Source organism: Vigna radiata, chromosome 10 (assembly GCF_000741045.1).
Source record: "Vigna radiata var. radiata cultivar VC1973A chromosome 10, Vradiata_ver6, whole genome shotgun sequence".
In the NCBI taxonomy this organism is placed as follows: Eukaryota; Viridiplantae; Streptophyta; class Magnoliopsida; order Fabales; family Fabaceae; genus Vigna; species Vigna radiata.
Genome location: NC_028360.1, coordinates 18,236,776 through 18,264,067, shown reverse-complemented (window position 1 = coordinate 18,264,067; position 27,292 = coordinate 18,236,776). Strand labels below are relative to the sequence as shown.

The 27,292-nt window shown below is 33.9% G+C and overlaps 3 protein-coding genes across 4 annotated transcripts; 1 reads left to right on the top strand and 2 right to left on the bottom strand.

Annotated features, from left to right (window-relative positions):
• Nucleotides 1–442: 442 nt before the first annotated feature.
• LOC106775823 (glycogen phosphorylase 1) lies at nucleotides 443–16,469 on the bottom strand. Of its 2 annotated transcripts, XM_014663031.2 has the most exons (22): nucleotides 15,734–16,469; nucleotides 14,157–14,271; nucleotides 13,215–13,315; nucleotides 13,003–13,094; nucleotides 10,517–10,652; nucleotides 10,312–10,380; nucleotides 10,064–10,165; nucleotides 9,649–9,747; nucleotides 8,656–8,766; nucleotides 7,498–7,704; nucleotides 7,055–7,162; nucleotides 5,482–5,577; nucleotides 5,331–5,387; nucleotides 4,718–4,864; nucleotides 3,648–3,707; nucleotides 3,453–3,557; nucleotides 2,966–3,127; nucleotides 2,726–2,799; nucleotides 1,709–1,832; nucleotides 1,201–1,292; nucleotides 866–986; nucleotides 443–772 (listed from the first exon to the last, which is right to left on the bottom strand). In XM_014663031.2, the coding sequence occupies exons 1-22, from the start codon at nucleotides 16,400–16,402 to the stop codon at nucleotides 620–622; spliced, it is 3,000 nt and encodes a 999-aa protein (XP_014518517.1). In that variant the 5' UTR covers nucleotides 16,403–16,469; the 3' UTR covers nucleotides 443–619. The 2 variants fall into 2 exon arrangements, with proteins under 2 accessions (XP_014518517.1, XP_014518518.1); XM_014663032.2 differs by lacking the exons at nucleotides 443–772; nucleotides 866–986; nucleotides 1,201–1,292 and having other exon boundaries at nucleotides 1,709–1,824.
• Nucleotides 16,470–18,694: 2,225 nt separating this feature from the next.
• Nucleotides 18,695–23,084, bottom strand: LOC106775199 (DNA-directed RNA polymerase III subunit RPC7). The gene is made up of 8 exons (XM_014662281.2): nucleotides 22,756–23,084; nucleotides 22,283–22,421; nucleotides 21,807–21,920; nucleotides 21,627–21,680; nucleotides 21,191–21,234; nucleotides 20,388–20,498; nucleotides 19,148–19,202; nucleotides 18,695–19,026 (listed from the first exon to the last, which is right to left on the bottom strand). The coding sequence occupies exons 1-8, from the start codon at nucleotides 22,852–22,854 to the stop codon at nucleotides 19,010–19,012; spliced, it is 633 nt and encodes a 210-aa protein (XP_014517767.1). The 5' UTR covers nucleotides 22,855–23,084; the 3' UTR covers nucleotides 18,695–19,009.
• A 1,442-nt stretch (nucleotides 23,085–24,526) lies between these two features.
• LOC106775666 (dnaJ protein homolog 1) lies at nucleotides 24,527–27,272 on the top strand. Its single transcript, XM_014662811.2, has 3 exons — nucleotides 24,527–24,844; nucleotides 25,446–25,882; nucleotides 26,561–27,272. Exons 1-3 carry the CDS (start codon nucleotides 24,686–24,688, stop codon nucleotides 26,967–26,969), a joined length of 1,005 nt encoding a protein of 334 aa, XP_014518297.1. The 5' UTR covers nucleotides 24,527–24,685; the 3' UTR covers nucleotides 26,970–27,272.
• The last annotated feature ends 20 nt before the right edge of the window (nucleotides 27,273–27,292 follow it).

Genomic DNA, 27,292 nt, shown 5'->3' with positions numbered 1-27,292 from the left:
ATTTTCTATCAAACTAATGTTTCTGTTCGAAATTCTTTCTTTGGGAATTTTCAATATCTATTTTAGACATTTTTCTTATAAATTATGTTGAGAACATCATGACACGCGTTAAGTAATAAAAATTGGAAAAATAAAATTCATTCGTTAAGCGTATTTTATTCATCAAGTTTATTCAATAATGTCTTGTACATCCAGATTTAGTAACAACCATTTTATTGAAGAAAAAAAAGTTCTTGATTGTATAATTGTCACAGATGCAAGCATCTTAACTAGTGAACATTGTAAAAAAACAGAGCTCTCAAATGTTTAGTTCAGCTTGATCGACGTCCAAAAGCAATTGTAGCTGGGACATCATTTGTTTCTAGTATTGATCTTCAATTTTACATTCCAAGAAACATGTTACAGTATAAGACATTTCATTCTACACTTAAATATATCAAGCTGCGTGAAAAAGTTAGAATTCTGCATTATTGGTTTTAAAATAAAAAGGTATTTCAATGTCTCGTTTTATCTGGCATCTCCCCAAAAAAAAACTAAAACGCCTAATAAACAATTTAATCTATATATACAGATATCAATTATTCATCATTATTAGTTTCGTCTAGTGGTACATTAGTGATCAGAGAGGGCATCGGCTTGGAACAATTTTCCATGTCCTCTCTGCATACTCTTGAATGGTCCTGTCACTGCTAAATCTCCCAGAACCAGCAACGCTAAGGATACTCATCTTGATCCACTTCTCTGGTTCAACAAATGCTTTATCTGCAGCAGCCTGTTACGTATTTAATCAAAGTTAGATTCTTATATTAAATAAAAACTGACGGTATTATAAAGGGTTTGGATACTAAATGAAAAATTAAAGTACCTGTGCCTCGAGGTAACTACCAAAATCAGAGCCAAGGAGATAGAAATCTTTACCGATTTCCACCGTGTCACATAGGGATTTGAAGTATTCTTTATAACCAAAATATCCATCTCGAACCATCCTAATGGTATTATCATATTAACATCAGTTATGTATTAGGAAAAAAAGAACAATTAAGAGTAACATTCCCTATTTTAGTATGCATAATTTTCGTCATAGTGTAATATATTAATAATTAACAAAATAACAATTGAACCCTGACCAGAAATTTTATCTGTAATTGTTAATAATCCACTTATTCTTTGAAGATGGAAGTTATGTACCCATTTATTTACCTTAACACGCGAGCAAATTGTAGAGGTATTTTTAAAGTAGATCCTTTTTCACGCAGTTCTGCAACTTCTTGCACTTTTGCACCAAAGAGAAACTGAAACAAGTGTAGACATTTTGAATTGAGTTATGAACCTTAGTCTCCAAAAATGATCAAAGAAAGCCTCCATTATTATATTACAATTATTCATAAAGCGCGAGCATGAAATATATTTCCTCTTTGACCAATTTTTGACAGGCAATTACGAAGCCAAGGCTGGATCTAGTTAAGCCAACTATTCTATCCCTTCTAGGAAGCAGAGTAGAATACATCAGCATTTAAAAACATCATCTGATTACAGACCAGCACATCTCCCTAGCAGATTTACAGACAGAAAATTTATACACGAAAAGAACCTAGGAAATATGCCAAAGCAACTTGGTTTCTAAATTTAAAAATCTTTCCTAATTTTCTTAAGAGCACTATTTGATCGTGTTGAGAAACATGAAAACATCATCTATGTTATAACTCACCAAGTTATCAGACCCTATTTCTTCAATTATTTCTACCGTAGATCCATCTGCCGTAGCTAAAAGTAAACAACCATTCATCAAAAATTTCATGCTCCCAGTTCCTGAAGCTTCATGTCCTGCAGTGCTACAAGATAATAATTGCTGTCAATATTTAAGAAACTTTTATCGCATTTCTCACAACTAAATTTGAAAACTAAGAGGGGAGGCAGGGCGAATGTATGGAAAGTATAAATTGCACAACGTTGAGCAAGAATAATGGCTAGCACACAGCCTAATTTGTCATTTGATAACTGGTGCAAGTGAATATATTAATACAACATTACAAAAACCTCGAAGGTTAGTTGGATTTGCTAAACGATGAAGGATTGAATAGCATCAAAATACTTTGGCATGTTTGGTTTAAAAAATGAAGAGACTTGATAAAACAAAAAAGGAAGCGGAGGTCTAAATATCTTTAACCCAAAATAGGGGATATTTTTTAGTAAACATCAAAACAATGGGAAACAACTAGCAAGATCAAGTGGGCTTATATCTTATCTAACTCATACCCAGCACAACCACCTGCTCCAACTCTAAAATTGATTGGGCTGTGTATCTACTACCAAATAACAGACCAGAAATAAAAAAATAGTGCTGAATCAACTTCTTGTCCTATGTTGTTCTGCGTGTCCTCATGTTGTCGTCAATAAACGTCAAATGCATAAAAATCAGAGAGAATATGAAGACCATGCCCAGTTTCGAAACAATGGGTGGACTATACAGGTTGTTGCTCAAGCTGGCTGCAATATACTGATTATAAATTAAACTCAACTCTGTCAAAAGAGGAATCCTTCAAAATAGATATTCCATTTGTGTAGTATCCCAGCATCATTCTCCATATCTCTTTTATTTGAAACTTAGTACTCGTTCTTGATCATTATGAGCATGGCAAATATCAATCATGATGAGAAATGAGGATGAAGGCTAATATATTATGAGAATGAAAAGGGAACTAAGATGAACGCTAAATTAGGAGACCTTAAATGTTGAGAAAGGTCAGCCCCTGGTATTACCAATTCAGCAACAGAGACATTATAATCAGGGATAAAAACCTACAAAATAATAGAGACTGGATCAGCAAGAGACATGCCAACAAAAATACAGTATACTTAACAGGTCCATCTTGAGTTGTACTACATAGAGAGAAATGCTGTCAAAACGAAAGAAAAAGGACAACAAAAAAGAATCACAAATGAACAGTAGAAACTAGAAAATTACCAATTTCAGAAGATCTCCTATATCAGCGTCATTATTGATTTTTTCAGCCACAGAATGACAAAGCTTGATAATCTTCTTAGCAATTTCATAACCAGGAGCAGCTTTCCCACCAATTATGCAAACGCGGGGTACAACGTTCCTTCGGTCATTCTTGTCCATATTCTGCAAGAAACCAAGGAATAAATGCAAAAAAATAGTTGATGTCTCAGTATAACTCCAAGTGAAAAGTCATGATCAGTATATATGAGTGTGTGATCAGTTTGTATCTAGACTAGAAAGAATTTAAACCACAGCTGGGGGGAATATCAGATTCTAGGTGCCAGGCTTTCTTGCTCAAGTGCAGAAAGAAGAAAGAGCATCATAAATAGTGGAAAAAGATTACCATACCAAAGAAACATGTTTTTATTTTAATGAAAACAAATATTTTGCTATTTAAAATTATTATTTATTTATAAGATCTTTTGGCACCAATTGAACATACATTTACCTTGAGACAATCATATCTATGGATTATTCCAAGTATGTTAAGAAATTGTCTTTTGTATTCATGTATCCGCTTCACTTGAACATCAAACATTGCATCCAAACTGACCTGAAATTGAGAAAGATATCGGAAAAAATAACTTTTATTGTAGTAATGAAAAAGAAAAGAAAAGTTCAAGTAAACCTATGTCACTTTAACCTTCACACCACTCATTGCTTCAATGTATTCAGCAAGCCTCATTTTATTGATCCTTTTAACCTACAATATCAAAAGGATAGAAAGAGATATAAAGCAGATCATATTGCGTATTGGATATTAATCCCCTGCAAAGTACGAAGAAATAGGGAAAATAAAAGAAAATGCACAAAAGGGTAATGAGAGAAATGTTCCCCCAAGACAGAGAAAGTTTCTCTACTCTCCCAGTTCCCATTCAAAATCTCCTCCTCTGTAACATTTCCTCTCTTCTAACTAACTTCCAGAATCTCCCCACAGATAAAGATCTTGTTAGTAGGTCCCTCCCCTACTGTTTTGGGCAGCCTTCTTGGATACACCTCAAAAAGGCTTATCCCACTCAGAAGTTAATTTCCTATTAATTCGACCCACAACAGAAACTGCCCTGTCCTTAAGGCAGAAATAGGGGAATTTTTCCTGGACGGAAGCAGCTGTCGCCCAGGTTTCCTCCTCTATTGGTTAAGACTTCCAAAGGATGATTGCCTTCAGGGGCGACTAGCACAGCCTTTGGACAAGGGATTTTGGATTCTTCAATCTCCAATGCAGTCGGTAGGACAATCATAGCAGAGCCACTCTTTAGAGATCATTTAAGTGAGAAACAAGGAAGACCAGGTGAATGCAGGCAGAACTTGGCAATTAGAGCTTGTAAGCAACCTCCCCACCTTGAGAGAATCTGGGAAGAGCCAAAGTATTGAGGAGACAACTAGGGGTTAATCTGTCAGGCAACAGATTGCTGCCTATTGGGTCGAAGTTAGCATACACCTAATCACCCTCATCATAAGTCACATGACAACGTGAACATCAGTGTAGTTCTTCACTGTTTTTTCCAAGCTGCAATTGGAATTTGAGCTGCCAATGGGTCATTATCTAACAGTACTGTAGTCACAGAATGAACATGGGTTTCCCCAAATAAAAATCACAGACGGGGATGTTGACAAACAATTTCAAAAGATGATTTTCCTGTGGAACGGATGACGTATTCTACCAGAATTCTGCTGTTCCATATAATAAGTAATAGATAAAACTTGAAAAATTACCATTTTCCATTCTTGATGGAAATTAGTATTGTCAACATGATCTCTCAATCCTGTCAGAAGGTCAGCATTACGTATCCAGGCTTCAGTTCCAAGCCACTTTGATATAAGAGCACATAAACTGGGATTGCTCACCACAATCCACCGACGCTGACAAAATATCAATTCATTGACTTATTAGTTGTTGCACAGTGCATACATAATCACACTTTTTTTTTTAATGAAGAATAGTTGCAATTGTCAAGAACCACAAACAAAATTTACTCTGCAGAGAAATATGAACAAATAATTGTAAATCAAACATCTTAAACTTACTTGGCCAATGGACACCACTATTTAAAATGTAATCAAGATACACACAAGTCTCCCAACACCGGTGTTCACAAGGAGCTAACAAAATTTCATATAGCAAAAACTAGATTTGTGTATTTCAATTGAGTGTTGACAGCCTTTGTAATCATGAAAAAACGATTCTACATGTAGAAAGATAACTTTTCCAGCATATACAACTCCATTCGAGAGTAAGCCACATGAGCCATTTCATATAACCATACATTCATAGCAAAAGAACAACAGTTGCATTATACATATGCTGTAATAGTAACTAATTTTCTACCTGGGTTACGCCATTTGTCTTAAATTGAAATTTTTCAGGCCATAGCTCATAGAAGTCCTGCAAAGTCGAACCAATAATTTATTGCTTTATGATTTCACCAACAGCCAAGGTGATAAGAACAGTGAAGTGATTTCGCACAATTAATTCATACCTTAAATGTTGTCATTTTCAGTGTATCTAAATGTAATTTTGAAACACCATTCACAATATGGGAGCCAACAATTGCCAAGTTGGCCATCCTAATGTTCTGGAAAAGCAATACATAATCAGAAAAACTATACATTAAACAAACCCTTCCTTGAATAACATATCAAGAAAACAAGCATCACAATTAAAAATTTCTACGACTTCGAAACAATTTCTCAATATGCTGCAATTACTATCCCTCAGTGCACAAGAATACAGAGTCATAAATCTTTTGTTCAGGATAGAAGCTAGTTAGTGAAATAGCTTATAGGGAAAAAGACATTCCTAAGTTGTATTGTATGATCGTAAATTACCACAAAATCCTATCGTAACTCATTTCTTGCATGTTTTTGATTTCTATGCCATCTAAATCAGGAGCCACACGCACTGCAGTCATTTTAACTCAATGCCTAAATGGTTGTCGAATTGAATCTAAACTTTATATGTATTCAGGAGTTCAAAAGTATGAAAATATTAAGGGTGGAATGAATCATGATTAAAGCTGTATAGCTAGCTAATGAACGCAACTTTTGGAGAGACAAGAGGGACACCTCAAGGTAAGATTGGCTACTAGCTAGAATGCTTCAAGAAAGTGAGAACAAACAAAGCTGAATGGATACAGGTGGTAACAGTCTACTCCAAGCAATAAATTAAAATATAAGAAGATACTTAAGATTATCTTCTAGAATTAGTTTTCTTATTTCCTTGTTAACACTTAGAATTGGTTACCATATTTCCTTCTTTTTTAGTCTCACAATAGTTGAGTTGGGTGATCTTGACTAGTTTCTGGACATCGAAGTCTAAAGGCAACCTGGTGGCACCCTCTTGCTCACTCAAAGCAATTATTGCAAGGACCTTTTGAGCAAAACCAACATGCCTGAAGCCAAGTCTATTTCCTCTCCATTGGCAACAGGCTTAAATTGTCAAAGTTTGCTGCCGGATCCACTTAAGTACTGGTCAAGTGGGTGGTGGACTAACAATATGCGAACATCACTAGACCGAGATAGGATTTGCAGTCAACAAGGCTTACAAATTTAAGGCAAATCCCCTGCAGTCACATTGGATTGCAGTTAAATAGATCCTAAGGTACTTAAATTAGTTTTACTGTTTGTTCCTGCTTCTCTAGATCAGTACTTGTCAATAATGGCATATTGTGATGCTAACAGGCAATGTACCTGATGAATGCAAGTTGACATCAGAAGCAGCCATCTAGTTTGCTCCAAACCTTATTTCATGGTACTCCCATAAATAACAAGTTTTTTCCAAATCCAGCACTAAGGCTGAATATGGCAGCCTAGTCCAAGTTAAAGCAGATTTGTGAGTAGGTTAATCCTTGTATAATGTATTTGTAACCAAACCACTGGATTTCAGTCATTCATTATTGTTTTAAGAATTAATATACATAACACTAGACATTATCTGATAGTTAAAATGAATAACTTAAAATATATTGCACTACATGCGATAAGCACACGCAAAAAGAAATTGTAGCCAACCAAATTTACCAGATTAAGCATTGACAAATTGTTCTAGAATACCTTCACAGCACCTTCTTCAACAATTGACATCCGAGACAGACGGTTGTAATCTAAACCAATCTTTTTCTTCAACTCCTCCATAAAATTAAAATTTATTTGATATAAAATCTGAAAAGAGCATTTACAATATTTGTAAATATAATCACACTACAATAAATAATTAAGAAAAAGGAAGTATTTTTACGAGAACAAGAACAAAACAAAATTTAGATTCCTCAACATTTGCATTCCAAATTACTGAAATTTATGGTGTAACATGGAAAACTCCCTAGAAAATGAGTGGACAATGCAGTCAAATGTTCCCGTGCTTTAGCTAAACATAAAAGATAAAAAAAGAATCAAACATACCTGTTTGGTGTCATTTAATTTGCTGGTAAAATACATATGTAAGGTAAAATACAAAATAAAATGCAGAAACTCAAAGCATGTCTTGATGAATATACTTCTAAATGACGAGGGAGAAGGCTGCCAAGCAGATCAACAGGGATTTTCTCTAGTCCTTCGGCTACAACTGTGTGAGTTGTAAAAGAGAAAACTTCGCATGCAATGTCCCATGCTTTATTCCATCCCAGATGTTCTTCATCTACCAATATTCGCATAATTTCAGCAATTGAAAGGGATGGATGGGTGTCATTTAGATGGAGAGCAACCTAATACAATAAAGGAAGAACATAAGTTGCAAGACAGTAGTGGGAACATAATTATGTCACTAGTGATAATCTAATGCATAAAATAAGTTTAACTCAGTCCACTTTCACATATACTGAAGCAACAAACAGAAGTCTGGCATGGTGGGATGGTTATTTAGGAATTATAATAGTTAGCAAATAAAGTTGTAGAGACAGGAGCATGACCAGAGAAGAGTGGGAATTCTGTTTGTTATCATGTGGGAACTGAGCATTATCTTGGTTTTAGAAAGGAGAGAAACCATTTATGAAAGGGAAACCCTTTGAAGTACAACCCTCTCGTTAGATCTTTGAAATTCAGTGTACGCTGGATGCTGCCAAAGCATTCTTCTTCCTTTTTTTTTCGATTTTCATGTCTCCCTCCTAAAAACTCTAAAGAACCCATTTTTAACCCTGGTTAACCTGAAAACTCCCTCAATCCTAATGAAATAAAAGCACTAAAACAACCAAAAAGGTTAAATTACTCATTTTGTTGCTATAGATACAAAAAAACTTACTTGTACTTAAAACATTCTCTTTCGGCCCTGCACATACCATTTTTAATCTCTTGTAGTCCTAACACACTATTTTTATCCATTTTAGTTCCCACAGCAAAGACAAAAAGAGATTAAAAATTGTGTAGAGACTAAAAGGGAACTTTTTTAAGTGTAGGGACCAAGAAAAAAAAATATAATTGCAAGGACCAAATGAATACTTAAACAAAAAAAAGGAAGTGCCATCAAGAAATGACCATGTGATAACCTGGAACTTTGATTGGTCAATTGATTTTGGGAACCTTCTCGCCATAGGAAAGAGGAACATTTAAAAATATGTAAAGTAATTGTTATTGGTAGTATCACAATATTGATTAATTAGTAGTAATCACCATACCAATTAACGGCTAAATGTGCAAGTACAAAATATTTGACAATGAACCTTATCAGGCAACTCATCAAAGTTATTATGTGCTTCTTTGAACCTACGGATGATATCTTGCAAAGATGCCGAGACAAAGAAATATTGTTGCTTCAATCTCAGCTCCTTCCCCTGAAAAATACACTAAAAGTGTCAGTGGTGGACCGGCAGAGTTCCAGGATGGGCAGTTGCACCCACTCAATTTTGTAAAATTATAATTAAATGTATTAAATTGTTATGTTTTATCATCACAAATTTGAAATATTGACCCTACAACCGAGTGACAGACCCATAAGCTAATGTAGGAATGTGTAATTATACTATTTGTCGTTGCTAGTTTGGGTCTTGGATCCGCCACTCCTAAGTGGTAATGTGATAAGAGGGATCGAATACTCCTCATCTTTTTGAATGGGGCAAAATGATTACAAAGCCATAATTTATCATATTCATGAAAAAATTAAAACTTCCTAATGCAATGTTTCTAGACCAACTGGTATGCCCAACGAGACAGTCAATATTGTGTGGGCGACTACTAAAACACGCTAAAATAGAATGGGGGGAATCTTACACTGAAAGCTTGAGAAACATAAGAAAGTAATGCACAAATTGACGAATGAAAACTTTTAGAACAAAAGCAGAAGATAGAAAAAAAAAAACTTTGCTCATTCGACAATTGGCACCAAGTTCCTTCAGTGAGCTTTCACCATAAACTTTTGCAGATAATAAATTCTATAAACAAATATGTTAATTCAATAAAAAAGAGAAATAATTTTCAATATAAAAGATCATTTTAAAACAACTGCAGAAGACACAGAAAGATCAATGCAAGAATCCATTAACAAAGTAATCTTAAATGAAATCAATGTTGGTATCTCAGTTTCTTACAATCATAAATCCACAACCGAACATATGGCACAGCTAGCTTTTATTATCAATAACAGAGACAGGGTAGAAGTTTTGAACAGCTAAAAGAAACAACTACATCAGAACTTAAAAATAATAATGAAGCCATACCTGATGATTACGGTCATCAGGGTACAAAACATTACTTATAGTTTCTGCCCTTTGTCTGTTAACAACAGAATTAATGTAGTCTCCAGTGTTATAAGCCTCCTACAAAAGGAATAGGAAAAAAGGGTTCAATAGTTCACTCTAAGCCCAAACAAAGTAAAATATATGCCAAACTAAACAGAGAATAATGAACTGCAGCAGACCACATTTCATCGTACTCCATGCTTAGTCAGTCTCGGTAAAGGTATGATCATATTTAATTAATGACCTAAAGTGAATAATTTATGCAAAAGCCATATAAGCCGCACAACCACTCTTAGTTTATTTCTTATTTGCTTAAAGCTATATTATGATACCATCATGCCTATAATTTATATTCAAATTTAGAACATATGCTTATTCATAAGAAAATAATTACCAAATCAAATTTATTACTAGGTTTCGCAGCCCATAGTCGAAGGTTGAGGGTATTTCTTGTCCCATAACCAGGTATTGGGTTGTCATAAGCCACAGCTTCAACCTGTAGTTCGGAAAGGACAAGTTTGTCATCAACATTATGCACTATCAAAGAGTCTAAAAGAAATGTAACACAGGTAGCAGTGGAAATAAATCTAAAATATTAGAGAGAAGTGTCATTACAAACCAAATTAAAAATATTATTCTTACCGACTCTCCAGGGACCCAAACTCGATGTTTTTCTCCATTCACATCAATCTCTTCAACTGTCCCATAGAACTAATCCATCCAGTATAACAAAGAGATGCAGTCAATTTGTAATTTTGAGGTGATAAAGTGAAAAAAAAAAGACAATAATATGAACAGAAACCATAAAATGATTAAAAAAGACATGAAAGATGGAAGCTGCGCAAACCTTCACTTCATATGTAACATGAATCCGCTCTATCTCCCAAGGATTTCCAAAGTTCAGCCAATAATCAGGCTGCTCGTGTTGAAAGCCATCCACTATGACCTGGCGAAACAACCCATATTCGTATCGCAGCCCATATCTGCATAGTTAAGATCAAGCCCACAAACTCAGCTGACAGAAGCCTGTCTTTGTATAATAGGCATATTTGTTTTCCATACAACAAAAAGCAAAATATATACACTTCTCTTTTCTGCACAGTTCCAGAATCAGCAAGTAGGTTGGAACTTGAAAGAAGTATATTAATAACTCTCCAAAAGTAACTGATCAATTGGATGTAAACTTTTATGGTACTCAAGATTTTATAGGTACAATCAGTACAGAAAGTGGTAAAAAGTATTGATGTCAATAAGTACAATAACTTCCAAATTCATAGTTTTAGGACAAGACACTCAGAATGTGAACTAAATTTTAGGCACTAAGCTATTCAGACACAAATTCATTCTTATTTGACAATAACTACACATGATGTACAAACTTCTGACACTTGGAAAACTTTTCCCTTGTGTTGGATACAAAATTTCACAATTTTTAAGGCATCCAAAACACAAAATTTAAATTAATCTCATTTTTAATTATTTCATTTTCTAGATGTTTTGTTTGAATAAAGTAATTCAAATTTATTGAATTTTAATTTTCTTGTTTGGATAAAGTGTTTCAATTACCACTAAATCCAAAAATTATTTAAATGTCAGATAATTGCTAATGATTAAAAAAAAATATCAATATTAATGATATTTATTAGTTGATCCGGGATGATTTTATTTTTCAGCCCAACTTCATCAAGATTTTTTCAACTGATATTGATAAAGTTTTTTTTTCAATTGACGTTGTCCATGATTGTATGGCTTATAACAACCACAATTATTTAGATTAGCATCAATTAAGATTATTTTTACAACACTGCCGGTTGGGGTTTCTTTCCAGACCTTTCAAACAATGTTTATTGAAAAATTTCCATTACCAACATTGACAAAAGAATCCTAGTTAATGTTGAACGAAAGTTCTCTCAATCAACATTATTGTCTTAAGCAGGGCCCTCGTCAGTGGTTTCACAGATCACAGCACACACTTCATCAGCTTGGATTTGCCAGCAGTACCTGTAACTCCTCTTTATTCATTTACCGAAATCAGTCACAAGTGGTGTATTTTCTAGTTTATGTCGATGATATAATCATCACTGGAACCTCTACTGCTCTTATTCAGTCCATTACACAGAAACTTCATGCTGCTTTTTCCTTAAAAGAACTGGGAGAGTTAGATTATTTTCTGGGTCCTGAAGTCAAATATTTACCTGATTCTTCTCTTATCATGACTCAAACCAAATACATCAGAGATTTGCTATCCAAAACGCATATGATTGAGGCTCATCCTATTTCTTCACCAACGGTTAGTAATTGCAAGGTTTCTAAACATGGTGCTGATTTGTTTTCTGATCCAACATTATATAGATCGGTTGGGGGTGCTCTCCAATGTCACTCTAACTCGTCCTGAAATCAGCTTTTCTGTGAACAAAGTCTGCCAATTCATGGCCTCTCCTCTTGAATCTCACTGGACTATAGTGAAGTGAATTTTGCAGTATCTTAAGGGTACTATCTTTCACGAACTTCATTTTCAAGTTGCTTCTCCACACTGCTCTTTTTCTTTAAAAGCCTACTGTGATGCGGATTGGGCTTTTGATGTCGATGATAGAAGGTCTACATCCAAGTCAGCTATTTTCCTTTGTCCAAATCTCATCTCTTGGGGGCCTAGAAAGCAACAGGTTGTTGCAAGCTCCAGTACGGAGGCTGAGTACAGAAGTTTGGCTCAAACTTCTGCTGAATTATCCTGGATCTGTGCCCTTCTTACAGAGTTGCATGTTCAGATTTCTACTCCTGTTCTGTTGTGTGATAATCAGAGTGCAGTCTCCATTGTTCAGTTTTCCACAACCGTACCAAGCATATGGAGATTGATGTTTTTTTTTTGTGAGAGATAAAGTCATGACCAAACAACTAAAGATTTGTCATATTCTTGCTCTTGATCAATGGGCAGATGTTTTAACTAAACCCCTTTCCTCCACTCAGCTTTACTATGTGCCAAACTCAATGTCAAGAGTTTCTCTGTTGATAACTATTCACCTTGAGTTTAAGGGGGGCTTGTTAGTGTACACAGTTAATAGTTGATTTGTATCTAATAGTTAGGGGTTAACTATACTATGGTCAATGGTCAACTATAGTCAATAGTTGACCATATTAGACCGTTGTACTCTACATCTTGTAGTATAAATACATACATGTACAGAACTTTGTAATCTGTTAAGTTGTAATTAAATCAGTCTTGTTAAACATGTCTCTACATCTTCTCTCTCTCTCACTGAGATTAACATGGTGAAAACATTACTATTTCAAACCTGCTAGAAAATTTTTACAACAAATATGAAGATCACACCATACCCCCATGCAGGATAATCCAAGGTTGCCAAAGAATCCATTTGGCATGCTGAAAGACGAGCAAGGCCACCATTCCCTAAGGCTGCATCTCCTTCCTGGTCAGGGATGTTACATACAAGAGATAAGGATAACCACATTGAATTCTCACTGAGATAACAAATCTACAAGGTAGACTGGGAAATACAAAATGATTATATTAAAAACATTAATAACACCTGCTCGGCCAAAACTTCAAACTCGAATCCAAGTTGGCTTAGGGCCTCTGCATATTGGTCCTGGATGCCAAGATTGATTACACTATTTGACAAGGAACGACCTGATATCAAAAAGGCCACGTGTTCTTAAGAATTCGGTACAAGAAAAGCAGTAATTGTACACTTTCTCAAGCACAACCATTGATTAATCATTCATCAAATGAATGAAAAGAATGAGGTATCAATTTATTTAATTGTCTGACTTTGCTACAACAAATCTAAGAAGAAATTTTGGACTGCTGTAGTTTCCTTCGTAATTAAACCACCAGAGTACTAAATCGTATATATACTTATATCAGAGCACAATATATAATAAAAATCTTATTGACAGTGATCAAACATCATAACCTTAAACAGGAATTAGTTTGTGCTTTTGCTTCTCTTTCAAAATAATAAACATTTCTTATATTATTTATCTTTTGGTTATTGACTGGGGTGTCCCCAATGGAATTACTGTCAGACTAACCCCTTAATTAGGAGCCCCTACCAGATATGGAATTTGGTCCACCCGCTCAATTCAAGTGTCTTGCTCATTGCAGCTCAAACCATTACAGGTAAATATATATTCTATTGTGAGTTCATTTGGTTACGTAGAATTTCATAATTAATTAATAACTAACAAGTAAAGAAAGACTTGAAAAGTAAGAAAGATTTCTGAATCACTTTAGGCAATTCTCAGTGTAATTGCATAAAAAATTATGACTAACATTCACTAATTTGAGGAAATAGAGAGGAAAATAAGTCAGAAAATACAGCCCCTAAACAGGAGAGATACTATCCAAGAGAAAGCTTATTATACTTTTTTATCATAGATAACTGATTAAACTTATACATGGAACTTGCACATAAATAGTAAATAATGGCTGATGTGCCAAACAAAATTTAGGGCATCACTTTAACTACCCATGAGAAACTCAAGAGAAAGGAAGTAGAGGCGCTTAGGTTTTGTTCTTTTGAAGTAACTGTGAGTATCATGCCAGCGTTCAATCAACCGATCTCTGACACTGTGTGACAAAGCCTACAAATATCATCACACAAAAATCAACTTTTGTATAATACCCATTAAGAATATGGAGAGCAGTAGGTCAAAACACTTTAATATATTATTCGATGCCCTTTATAACCTACAGAATTGAATCTCAAGATGTCAAACAGATAACAGTGGAATAAGCTTTAATGTTCCATATATGAAGACTGAGTTCCTTCTACAAGGTTTGCTGGATAAAATGAAAACATGAATAACAATATGCCATGTATTCCTTCAAGGGCAATACAAAAAACTCCTATAAACATATCATAATGACACATCTATCATCAAAATTACTTAGTCACCCACTCATCCTCTCAACATCCTTCAGTCAAAGAAAGGGTCCAACGAAAACTCAAAAGAGGGTTGGTTCAGGAGTACTGAATATATCATATTAAATAACAATATGCCATGTATTCCTTCAGGTCAATACAAAAAACTCCTATAAACAGATCATTGTGACACATCTATCATCAAAATTACTTAGTCACACACTCATCCTTTCAACATCATTTAGTCAAAGAAAGGGTCCAACGAACACTCAAAAGAGTGTTAGTTTAGGAGTACTAAATATATCATATTAAATACTCATTACAATTACATGAAAAAAACACGCACAAAATAATATTGGTGTTTTTTTATATAATAAATGTTTTCTTTCCAAATAAATACTTTAAATTTCTGCTTGCTAACAATCGACTGGGTAGTGTTAGTTCTTTTTCCATGTAGAAAACCTTGAATTCGCTGTAAACTTCTTCATTTGGGTTGTTCAAATCCAAACCGATAAAAAAGAAAATAACTGAAAAACTGGTCCAAAAAACAAATACCGATCAAAAACGATTTTCTTTATCGATTGGGATTTTTTTTTCCCAGAACCAAGCAGTTGGAATCAATTTGCAGTTTGAAATTTCGGAAACAATCCAAAGCAAACTGAAATCAATTATCTAAAATGATCATATTACCGATTATTTCACTTATATATGAGAGATGTCAACTGGAGACAAAAATCTCATGTACCTATTGCCTATAAATATGCACTGGAGTAGTAACAATATGTTTAATATATGAATGAGGTGGAAGAAGGGTTACCCTGGTAGTGTAAAAGTTACATTATTAATCTAGGAAGAGAAAATTTCTAAAACAACATAAAATATAATTGAAAGGAAACAAAATAGAAGACCGAATTTTAATGTATATGTTTTGAATTTTGTGCAATATTAGATTTGATAGGCTTATAAGAGATATATTGAATGGTTATCTAATATTATGTCACAATATATATATATATATATATATATATATATATATATTAATAAAAAATATTTATTATTTCCCTCTTTCTTTTCGGATAACCACACTTGATCCACACACACACGAAAATGTACCATACCAGAGCAAATCATAAAGAAGCACAGCCATAAACCAAAAGCAATGGAATTGAAAGGCAGCGTACCTGATACGCTTCGAAATCGTCAAAACTAAATCGTGACCTGGCCACAGTGTACTCAACATGATTCAGAATATCCTTTTGAAGACTGAGAGGATCGTTCTTCAGAAACCCATCCATTAAGGTAAACATTCTCTCCGCTTTCGCGCGACGCTCGCCAACGCCATCCACCAGCCCAGGCCTCCTCACTACAACCCCGGGGTTCGCCACTGCCGGTCTCGTCACCGAGACCGTTCCGTCGCCGTCCCCGCCGACCGCCTCGGCCAACGCTCGCTTAATCCTCTCCAGGCTGTCGGAGTCCTCAATTTTGTTGCCATGAGAATCGGTGACGAAAAACTTCTTCACGAAGAAGTCGCCCTCGAATTCGACGGTAGCGCGGTCGACGGTGAGGCCCAGGACCTTGAAAACCCTGGTGATGACCTGGAGGAGGCCGATTCGGCTGCGGGCGCGGATCACAAAGGCGGTGGAGTCATCGGCGTCGGAGTTGTCGACGGCAATGGTGGAGGAGGAGGCGAAAGCGGAGTCGCTGGCGGAAGCTTGCAACTGGATGCTCCGGCGAGCGGTGGCGTAGGGCTCGGAAAGTGAGGATAAGTATGTGAGAGAAGGGAATGGAGAGAGTGGATGGATCCGAAATGAGAGTGAGTGAGTGAAGAGAGGAAATGAAAGTGTTTGCATTTTGGGAAAGAGCTTAGAATTAGTGAAATGGTGACATGAGTGAATGTTGTATGAGTGAAATGGAAAATGACAAATGACAGTCAGAAAAAGAAAAGAATAGCGGGAATCGTTATGTGTTGCAAGTTTCAACTAACTACTTTTAAAAGGAGTTTGCCTTTCCGATAAGAGGAGGCAAGAAGCTTATGATATGCAACTCGTGTCGTGCCCATGTCACTGCTGCTCACACGTCGAACCCAAAATTATTTTTCGGAATATGCAATACAAATAAAGGGTATCCAAAGGTGTTTATGCAATTTTTATATTATATTAATATAATAAATTCATCGAACAAATTTATTTAAGGAAAAAATAAAGAATATTTTAGTTTTAATAAAGTGTGTAAAATTAAAAGAAACAAATGAAGGTATATTTTACTAATGTTTATATTTTATTTGATTAAAAGAACAAAACCTTTTACAAAAATACTTTATCTAAATATATGCTTGTTTTCAACTTCGAATTAGGGTGAATAATTGTATTTGACCTATTGTATTTTTTGAGTTTAGAGTTTCCTTATCGTTTTATCTTTAAAAATTGGTCTAAAGATAACGGTATATAACTTATTTTTGTGCTGAACAATGTGAAACATTGAAACTACCAAAATAAGTTTTTAAATTAAGATTTAAGAGTAACGAAGATTCACTTTTAGAACCTCTTATACATATCTACAAATAAAATTACAAAAATATATATAATATAATTTAAATTAAATATAAATAAAAATTAAATTTTAATTAAATTTAACTGAATAAAATATAAACTCGTTTTAATTTTAATTAAATTTAATTTAGTCAAATATAAATTAAATTTTAATTTTAATTTTAGTACTTAATAGATATGTAGATATCTGCAAGTATGTTTATCATCTCCAATCCAATCATATCTTTTGATAATAAAATTATAATAGACTTTTAATTTATAATAGACAATATCTCATGTGTAATAGACTCAAAATCAAAATATTAATACAGTGGTAATAAAAAAGTGTTTATGGAGATAAATCTTTGTTTTCCTTAAATCTCAACTAAGAACTTGTTTATAATCACTTTACATCCCTTCGTAGTCAAAGTTCAGACATTTCTTCCTTAACTATTTCATATACATTTTAAGGATAGAAATGTGATAGATTTCCACATTATGATGCAAACTATAGCTCAAATGTTGTAATTATTGTAGCAATGTCTATGTCAAAAAAACTTGAGGTCGAAACAAATTTCAGTTTAAATTTAAATATATTTTCAGAGTATTTTAATGAAAAATTCTTAAAATGTTTGTCGTTAATTTTTTAGAGAATTATTTCTTCATCCTTGTTTATGGACTTGAGACATATCAGGCGCCCAGGTCTACAAATGCATCCTAAAATGATTAAGTTTTAGATGTTATTATATTTATTGAATCCATGCATCCTAAAACGATTAAGTTTTAGATGTAATTGTATTTATTGAATCTAAGTATATACCTGTAGGTGTACATGTATATTGTATGTTTGGTCTGTTTGTCTTTAATTTTTTAATGAGTTTTTTCCTTTTGTTGATTTAAAAAAAATGAATGATTCCAAGAGAAACCATTTATGATCAGCATGGAGAAAGAGGACATAGAGCATATATTATTACACTTAAAATTTGGCGGATCTTGTATATTCTTAAAATATGGTGACAAAGAACATTGCTTGAAGATCATTTTTTTTCCTCCAACGTTACACAATCTTAAGGGAAATTGGTGACTCGATCTTCATAATATACATCTCATTTCAATATTATAATGAGAATGTCAGGAACACGTCTAAAGGAATTAACTGCCATCGATTAAAATTATCTTATGCACAAACTAAAACTAAATTCAAAAGCTTTAGCTTATAGGAAAAAAGAAGTCTTAGTTTTCTTTCCTACATTTCTTCAAACAGATCCTATAAGCTAAATTTCATGATTTATGTCGGTGGATTTGATTAAAGTTTTAATACCTCTATGACTTATATGCTCTACACCCCAAAAAATGAGACAAATATTTCGTTAGAACTATTATATAAACTATAAAAAGATGACCTAAATGACTCAAGTGATATATCTCAAATACAGTGGTGCAACTCGCGGCTATGAATATCGTATGTTAAGTTGGTATTGAGGATAAATGTAATGTCTCATCTGTATAGGGTGTGTTATTATAGAACAGGTGTTTAGGCAAATTGGAAATTAGCAAAATCGATGGATACAAAAGAGTTACTTACCGAGCTGATGTTAAACGAGATCAAATCAGTCACAAAATGACAAATGTGACACTAGTTTTGGTCTCAGAAAACCTACCATAACAGGATTAAAGTTACTCGGGTTGATTAAAAACTAACACATTACTAAATAAATAGATGTTTTTTTTTTCAAGTTTTCTGTAAACAAAATTTCTCTCTGCTCAAGCTGTATACTTGTTTAAACTAAACATTTACAAGGAGGTAGACAAATTAGCAGAAAAATATAAGCCAGATAAGGCTAACGTACAATTTGAACTCCCAACCTGTTAAGATTACAGAAGCTATAGCCTGTCACGGGAGGGGCAGAACTTTCTCCATACTGCTGTTTAATAGATAGGTTCATCTGCAATAACAGAAAATATTTATGTAAAGTGATTACAATAAAACATGTTATAATTGAATTTATTAACATTATTAAAATGAATGTAACTGATAAATGCAATGAGAAAGTAATGTGACAATACCATCCCCGTCATCTACATCATTGAAATCATCATCGTCGTCGTCAAAATCTATATTCTGCAAGATTTTATTTGAGTTAGATACCTCAATTTTTTAATTGTTCTTTTTAACATGGAAACGAAAAACACAGCCTAGCAACCGTATGCTAAATAAGATAAGACAAAAACATACAGGCATATTAAGAAAGAAGAGGGAAATCAGTGAAATAAATACTCTTCAAACTACTACCACCAGAGCCCCCCAACCGCTAAAAATTTACATGAAGTGATAGATCATTCCCTATGCCGCCACCATGTCAAATTAAGCAATTTCCAAAATCTAATTTTAGTAACAATTCATTGAATGCTGAAAAAAGTCTATACCACCACCTGTTGTGGATGGAAGAAAGTACAATAGGTGAAAGCAAACTCCACATTCATAGAATTCACTTCTATAATTTAAAAGAAACCTCAAAAATTGGAAAGGAAGAACGAGATAGCCCAAACCAAAAATCGCAATTCTCACCATCTAATTGTCTTTTTCCTTCAAAGGTCAAACTATTTTCTATTGTTTACTTTCCAACTGCGTGAAGAGCATATTATGTGTAACATTTGAACAGGGCAATTTTGATATGGAATCCACTTAAAATTTCAAAGAAACTTCACATAGTACTGAGCAAGAACAGGATAGACTAAATCCTTGAGATTCCTATTTTCTAATTCTCTTTTCCAATCCTAATATTTTCTCCTTTTCAATGTTATATTTATGTATGCGGTCTTCTCCTATTTAATTTTGTATTTATGTATGGGGTCAGAAGGAGCAGAGGACCATTGTGGACAGCTAATGAGTCATCAGTTGGATCTGCAGGACCACGTACACTGACAACACCCAATTTGCCAGTGTCATTTACGCAAACGAGAGATAGTTAGACTCTCCTACCAAGGAGGGGGAAATATCAAAGATGATAGGCTGACACAGCTAAAAACTTGCTCTCATCATCATCTTACTGTTTTCAGTATATCTACTTAAAAAGTTAAGGTAACCTTGACTCAATTCAACAATAAGGTTTTAACTTAGACACATGAAACCATGTAAATGCATGTTTTTCATGGTCGAGAGCTGCGCAGGTTTAGTTTTTTCCCTATTTACCTTTCTCTTCAATTTGAAAATATTTCTGGGTAAATTTTTGTGACTTAAATGTATTATTACAACATAGAGACAAATGGAAAAATTAACACATCAAAATAAAGCCTACAGTGGAACCTGATTATAATCATCATCACTCATATCTTCTTCATCCTCCTCTTCTGCATTTCCATCTCCATCTTCATCTTCTCCTTCTTTCTTTTCGGCTTCATCGGTTTCCTCTTTTTCCTGCAAGTGAAACCATCATCAACATATTTCACTGGAAAAGAAATGGTAGTCTAACACTGGAATAAAAGAATAAATACAATATTCATGTGGACCAAATGCAATCTTACTCCCAAAATTAATGATCTAGCGATCAACATTCCTTTAACTTAGCCAATGGAGAGTTGCAGCAGTGGGAGTAGACGTGATGGTGTGGCAGTAAAAGTGATGGTGGATGTAGAGATAAAAAAATTGATGGAAACAGTGAAGGAAGCAATATTAATGGGATCAGCAACGTGGTGACAACAATTATGGTGTTGGTGTTGAGTGGCAAAGGTTGCGACACTGTTTGCAATGATGGTGGCAATTATAGAGGCAACGTGAAAGTAGCAGGAGTGTATATCAAGGCATAAATAAAAAACTGTAGATTCCTATTACCTTCCAAAGGCCACAAAAAACCATAATGTGTACTGAAAGTGATAAGCATCCAAGCACACGGGGAACCTACCCTCAAAAGCTAGTTATTACAGGAAAAACCTTAAATACTTTATCGAGCATCTTATAATAACCAAATATTATTTAACATGAACTTAGATACCCCTCAATACCCAAATCCCAATAATTGGTGTGTTTTGCGATGAAATGAATGAAAGTATTAGGTGTCTTTTTATCACACATACATACACAGGAAGTTGTTTTAAACATAGGTGCTTTACCTGGTTTGCTTTCTCTTGTTCAAAGATATCCACATTCTTCATATCTGTCACACAAACATCTTTATCAGTCTAAAGAGAAACCTAGTGCTTACTATCATTGTTATAAGTAAACAATGATCCACTTTATAGATGTGGATAATATCCCAAGTTCCATAAAATGTTTCTATCAAATAAATAATAGTTTCTACAGCATAAGCTATCAAGCATTTATACAACGATATTACAATCTAAAATAGAATGTTGCATCCATAGTACATACAACAATCAGAAGAACAGCATGAGAATTTTCATAAATTTCTCTAAAGAGTGTGAAAGCCTTTTACAAAGATTAAGCTTATTTTGAGCTAATCTCAAATTAAGAATGTACACGCAATATTGATTTAACCAATTGATAATACTGCATAAAAGGCAAAAAGGTCATATGAAATCACTAAACCTGACTCTGGTTTCCATCGAAACTTTTTTCTTCTTGACATGTGCTTGGATTTACCTGAAAACACCAATTTAAGTTGATATTATTTGCTAGCATGAACCTTAAATGCATGACAAGAAAAACAAAATGGTTTTTCATGTAAAATATAACCATTGTCTTGACAGTCCATTCCATTATTCATACCTAGAACCAACTCATGAGGAAAACCATTGAACATTAACACTTGTGACAGAGAGTCACGGGTGAAATCGTTCGTCTTCTTATCAGAAAACCTTTCTACGTGCATTGTTTGCCTCTCTGTTGGTAAAAGAAGAAAATTATTATCTTCCAATGAAAGTTAACACAAGAAAAGAAAGTATGCCCAGTGAGTGAATGAAGGAAGCAGATATTTAGGATAAATATGGTTCAGTGAAAGCATAAAACATGTTTTAGAAATAGTATGTCAGGCTGTATACTGGTGTGAACCTGCTCATTCCAGGAACCATTTCAATACCAGCTGCTGATATGGGAAGCATAATTTGGTATTGTAAGCCTATCAGTTTGTTGCAAGACTTTCTCTGGTTCAGTTTCTTTTACACAAAGATATCATGATGCACTACGGTAAAAGATTTAGCTAAGCCCATGTAATAATGCATAGGTGAAGACAACTAAATGCATACTCTTTGAGGTTGTCTCCTCCAAAAGATAAGGAGAGGCTTTCCAGTAATTTTGTAACTTGTTACTCCACTGAAGCAACTTTTTGGTATTCTCATCCATATGATCAATATCATCAATTTTAAACTCAGGCAAAGAAACATCCTGAAACATCAGAAAGATGGTGACAAGCAATAAGCATAGGTAGTTGGTTATGCAGTCAAAAAAGAAACATCCAAACATACCACCCACCCTCTTTATCAGTTTGGAGTAAGGAGATAATATTGAGGTTTTAATAAACAAGAACTAAAAAGCTACAAATCATTTATAATAGAGGGCCTTAGATTTGGAGAACCACAAAAAAGAAAAAAAAAATGGTGAAATATTAAACTGAGACCATCCTTTTTTTCTGATTGGGAAAGGATCATCAACAGAGAATGAAGAATAAAGGGAAGTAGGGTATGAATTAATTAATATAAACAAAGGAAACAAAATATACCTCAGGAAAAAGATCAAACGGCACTTGAGAAGCAAATGTAGTAAATCCACCTCCTCGTCCCCATCCCCGTCCTCCTCTTCCCCGCCCTCTGCCTGCCATCTCCACTCAAAATCCAATTTCGAGTGCAACTGTATCCACAACAAAGGAACGGTTTGCAAAACAACCAACTCTGTTTCGAGGACGACGGACAGAGTGGAAAAAAACAAGGAAGGTGGTGGTGGGTGGTGGGTGGTGCTGGCCACCGCGGCGACGCACCCTGTGATGCTGATTGTCTAGTGAGTACTGTTGTGTGAATTTAAGGAACAATTTGTATTTCGATTTTGAATAGCTAACAAGGTAAGTTGCCTATTAATTTTAAAATATTTTTGCTTTTATCTACTTTTTGAGAGTTGAAAAACAATACTCATTAGTTTATAATTTTACTTGTTATTATAATGGAGAAAATAAATTAAATTAAATTAAAAAATTGTATAAACGTTTTATTAAAACAACAATTTATTATTCTTAATTCTGAAAAAAACGAAATTTCAATTAAGTTTTATCGACTTCTAAAAGATTTTATACTTTTAAGTAAATTATTTGTCATTTAAAATTTTTTGACTGGATAAATTGATTATTACTTTTTGTCGTAAATCTTGGTTTTATAATTTTATGATGGTTTGATTTTGTAATTTTATAATTAAAAAAACTAATTAAGTTTTATTAACTTCTAAAAGATTTTATACTTTTAAAAATTAATAAGAATTTGTTAAACTTGATATAAATATAATTAATTATAAGTTTTGGATAAAAGCTTAGTAAAAATAGGTAATAATTGACAATTGAGTCAACTAACTCAAAGTCTCAAAGTATAATATTTTTTTCCCATAAAGTAATAAATAATTTTATAAAGTACATAATTAAATATAATACGAAGAACAATTTGATTTTCTGATTTATGTATTTAAAAATACAAAATTAAAAAAATAAGTCTAAATCACTTGCATTCAAAAACAACACATAATATCTTAACCATTTCTAACAATAATATATATTTAATTACATAAATTTAAAATAAACTACCACATAATAATTATATGGATGTAGAAAATAATAAACAATTAGACTTAATATAAAATATTAACGTTATATATATATATATATATATATATATATATATATATATATATATATATATATATATATATATATACGAAAACTTGTAAAAAAAACCACTAACAACAATTTATTTAATTTACGTTTTAAGAACAAAAAAAGTTAAGTACATAAATAAATTTTAGAAGGTTTATGTCACACAAAGTTCACCATACATCTGCCAACAATTTTAAAATAAAACGTGATTAATATATATACTGACGTTTTAATGTTACATTTATATTTATATATATATATATATATATATATATATATAATTATTTTAGTTTGTAGGGAAGAAATAAAAAAAAATGTGATCTTTGAAATAAAAGAAAATCTGATGGATTTATTTTCTTTATTCTGTTCAGTTACAAAGAGATAAGGTTACATGTATTGTGGTGATAGTAAAATACTCCCTCTACATTATAATAACTTTTTATCTAAAACCTTTATTACGATTTTATCCTTCGTGCATCACTGTATACACATCTTTATTCTCTATTCAGTGTGTACCATTTTGTAAATCAATCTCAAGAGATCTTTTCGGCGGCTCGTGTATCTCAAGGAGATATATTATAAAAATAAAATATAAACAGACATAATATGATTAAGTAAATTTCATAAGAAAATAGAAACAAAAAACGATTTCTAAACAGAGTTGACATATATTGATATATTGATCAAAAGTCAAAAATACAAACATTTGTTACACAACCTTAAAAAAAATTTCAATTGTTGTTCATAAGATAGGTTGAGGCTGAAGAAAGAGAAAATTGAAAAAGAGGGAGTGAATAGGATGGACTACTATGGGATTTTGGAAGTTGACAAGAATGCCTCAGAAGAAGAATTGAAGAAAGCCTACAGAAAGCTTGCAATGAAATGGCACCCTGATAAGAACCCAACCAATAAAAAGGAGGCTGAGATTAGATTCAAACAGATATCCGAAGCCTACGAGGTAACACCATCCATTGTCTTTGATTTGCCGTGTCGGTGTGCTAAAGATGTTAGTTTTAGATCCTATATTTGATTTTAGTCATTACAATTCTCCCTTTTTCCAATTCCTTATCATGATGTTGATCCTCCCTTTTACTTAGTGACAAACTTTAGAAGTTGATTTTATGGTTAAACCTGGATCATACTTTAACTGCACCTCGATGAGACTATTCCTAGTTTGACTTCAGTTCCTGTTCATTTGTTTCTAATTAGGTCACGATTCAATTTTCTTGCCAAATTTATTTTGTTGTATTTTTCACTTGGTGATGGTTGATCGATCATCTGAATTGTATTTTTTTTTTTCATGCTTTTATGTACCCTCTAGATTGCAGGGGCTCTTGCAATATTGTATGATTAAAGTGTTTTTTTCTCAGATAAACTACTTGTTAGGTAAGTTCGGTGACTCGGTTAATTGCTTGCCACACAGTTACTTTTGTTTGCTCTGCATAACTCACATGGTTGCTTGGGTGCATGTTTGTTTGCATACTAAGTTGTGGAATCCTTATGTGAAATGAATATGGAATGTGAATTGGTATCTGTTTGGTTTAATTGGTTGGATGCAGGTTCTGAGTGATCCTCAGAAGAGAGAAATTTATGATAGGTATGGAGAAGGTGGGCTTAAAGGTGAAATACCAACAAGGGATGAAGGTATGGCTTCCTTCTTCCGAACTGGGGATGGCCCACAACCATTTAATTTCAATCCCAGAAATGCAAACAACATTTTTGCAGAAGTGTTTGGGAGTTCATCCCCATATGGAGGAATGGGAAGGGGGTTTGAGTGTGGTGGTAGAGGCCTGGGCACGAGGGGGAGATCGTGGGTATCAAGATCCTTTCCTGGAATGTTTGGCAATGACATGTTCAGAGAAGGCGGGCCAATGAATGAAGCTCCACGCCGCAAGGCTCCTCCTATCCAAAATACACTGCTTTGCAGCCTTGAGGAACTCTACAAGGGGAGTACCAGAAAGATGAAAATCTCAAGGCAAATTACACTTGCAAGCGGGTAAGTGTTCTTTGACTGTCATTTCGATTTACAACAATTTGTACTTAAGCCTTCTCTTAAAAAATGTCTTGAACAGAATGAGTTCAATTGTTGAATGTGTCAACTAAAGTTTTACGTTTTTGACATTTTTATCTAAGCCAAAAAAAAAAAAAAAAATGTGATTGCAACTTTAGATAGTTGTCTGTTAGATGTCTTGATTTGCTGTATTTCCCTCTCTTTTAAAATAATTGCTTCAGAGATAGTCAGTTGATGCTACAAATTTAGCAATCTGTTAACTTTTCCCCTCCTTTTCATTGGGTCAATGAGTTCTTGTGGTTGGGTAAGGATTGGTGTACAAACTCATTGCTACAATCCTGATATGGTCATTGCATTTGTGCCATTACTTATTGTTGGCAACACCTTTTCAGGTTGGAATTTCGGGCTGAGTATGCCACTATAAAATTCCTAAATACACTTAAAGGTTTAATATATGCATGAAAGTAATAGGTGGTCAGTGATGTTGACTTTTAATTTATCACTCAACTGTGCAAAGGGTGCATACCCGACTCCCTCAGTTACCCTTTCTTCTGTTTGAGCTCTGCAAATTTGTCTCAATGATAAGAAACAAAAGCTTATTCTTTCACTTGTGTCTGCCTATATAAGCATAGTCACATTGATATAATACATCTATGTTTGCAGGAGAGTTTTTCCTGTGGAGGAAATATTGAACATTGAAATCCAACCGGGATGGAAGAAGGGAACCAAAATCACTTTCCCAGAGAAAGGAAATGAGCAGCCAAATGTCATTGCAGCTGATCTTGTCTTTATAATTGATGAGAAACCTCACGGTATATTTACAAGAGTTGGTAATGATTTGGTTGTGACACAAAAGATATCACTTAGAGAAGCTGAAGCTCTACCAGGCTACACCATCCAACTTACAACTCTTGATGGCAGGGATCTGAACATCGCCATAAACAACGCCACTGATCCAGATTACGAAGAAGTCATCACCGGGGAAGGCATGCCAATTGCGAAAGATCCTTCAAAGAAGGGTAACCTTAGGATCAAATTCAACATCGAAATCCCAGATGTAGTCGGTGCCTGAGTGGAAAGCCAGAATTAAGAATCTTCTGGCACCATGAGTGCCAACTGTGGCAGAGAGTGTCTAGTATATAATAGTAGTAGTCTTTTGTATTCACATTTTTTTTCCCTCTTCATTTAGATGGTATGTTACTGGTGAAGTTTCTGAGTTGCGTTAACAATGTCATCCACGTCACGTTATTACCGACCGGCATATTAAGTTTGATATTTTTTAAATTATGGGTGACAGAGTAGTTCAACTGTGTGGCATCATCAATGCCTCTTAAATTAATTCTAAAGAGCAGTGATTCGAAAAATCATTAAGAAATAAGGTGTTAGCACATATGG

Bases quoted from the DNA above. Each gene is read 5' to 3' on its own strand.
- LOC106775823 (XM_014663031.2), bottom strand. From the start codon at position 16,402: ATGCAAACACTTTCATTTCCTCTCTTCACTCACTCACTCTCATTTCGG. The intron at 7,705-8,655 runs GTTCATTGTCAA...TTATTGTATTAG, and splicing joins TTGATGAGTTGCCTGATAAG to GTTGCTCTCCATCTAAATGA. The intron at 2,800-2,965 runs GTAATTTTCTAG...ATTATTTTGTAG, and splicing joins TAGGAGATCTTCTGAAATTG to GTTTTTATCCCTGATTATAA.
- LOC106775199 (XM_014662281.2), bottom strand. From the start codon at position 22,854: ATGGCAGGCAGAGGGCGGGGAAGAGGAGGACGGGGATGGGGACGAGGA. The intron at 21,921-22,282 runs GTATGCATTTAG...TTTTACCAACAG, and splicing joins GGAGGAGACAACCTCAAAGA to AGAGGCAAACAATGCACGTA. The intron at 21,235-21,626 runs GTTTAGTGATTT...TTTGTGTGACAG, and splicing joins TCGATGGAAACCAGAGTCAG to ATATGAAGAATGTGGATATC.
- LOC106775666 (XM_014662811.2), top strand. From the start codon at position 24,686: ATGGACTACTATGGGATTTTGGAAGTTGACAAGAATGCCTCAGAAGAA. The intron at 24,845-25,445 runs GTAACACCATCC...GGTTGGATGCAG, and splicing joins AGATATCCGAAGCCTACGAG to GTTCTGAGTGATCCTCAGAA. The intron at 25,883-26,560 runs GTAAGTGTTCTT...CTATGTTTGCAG, and splicing joins CAAATTACACTTGCAAGCGG to GAGAGTTTTTCCTGTGGAGG.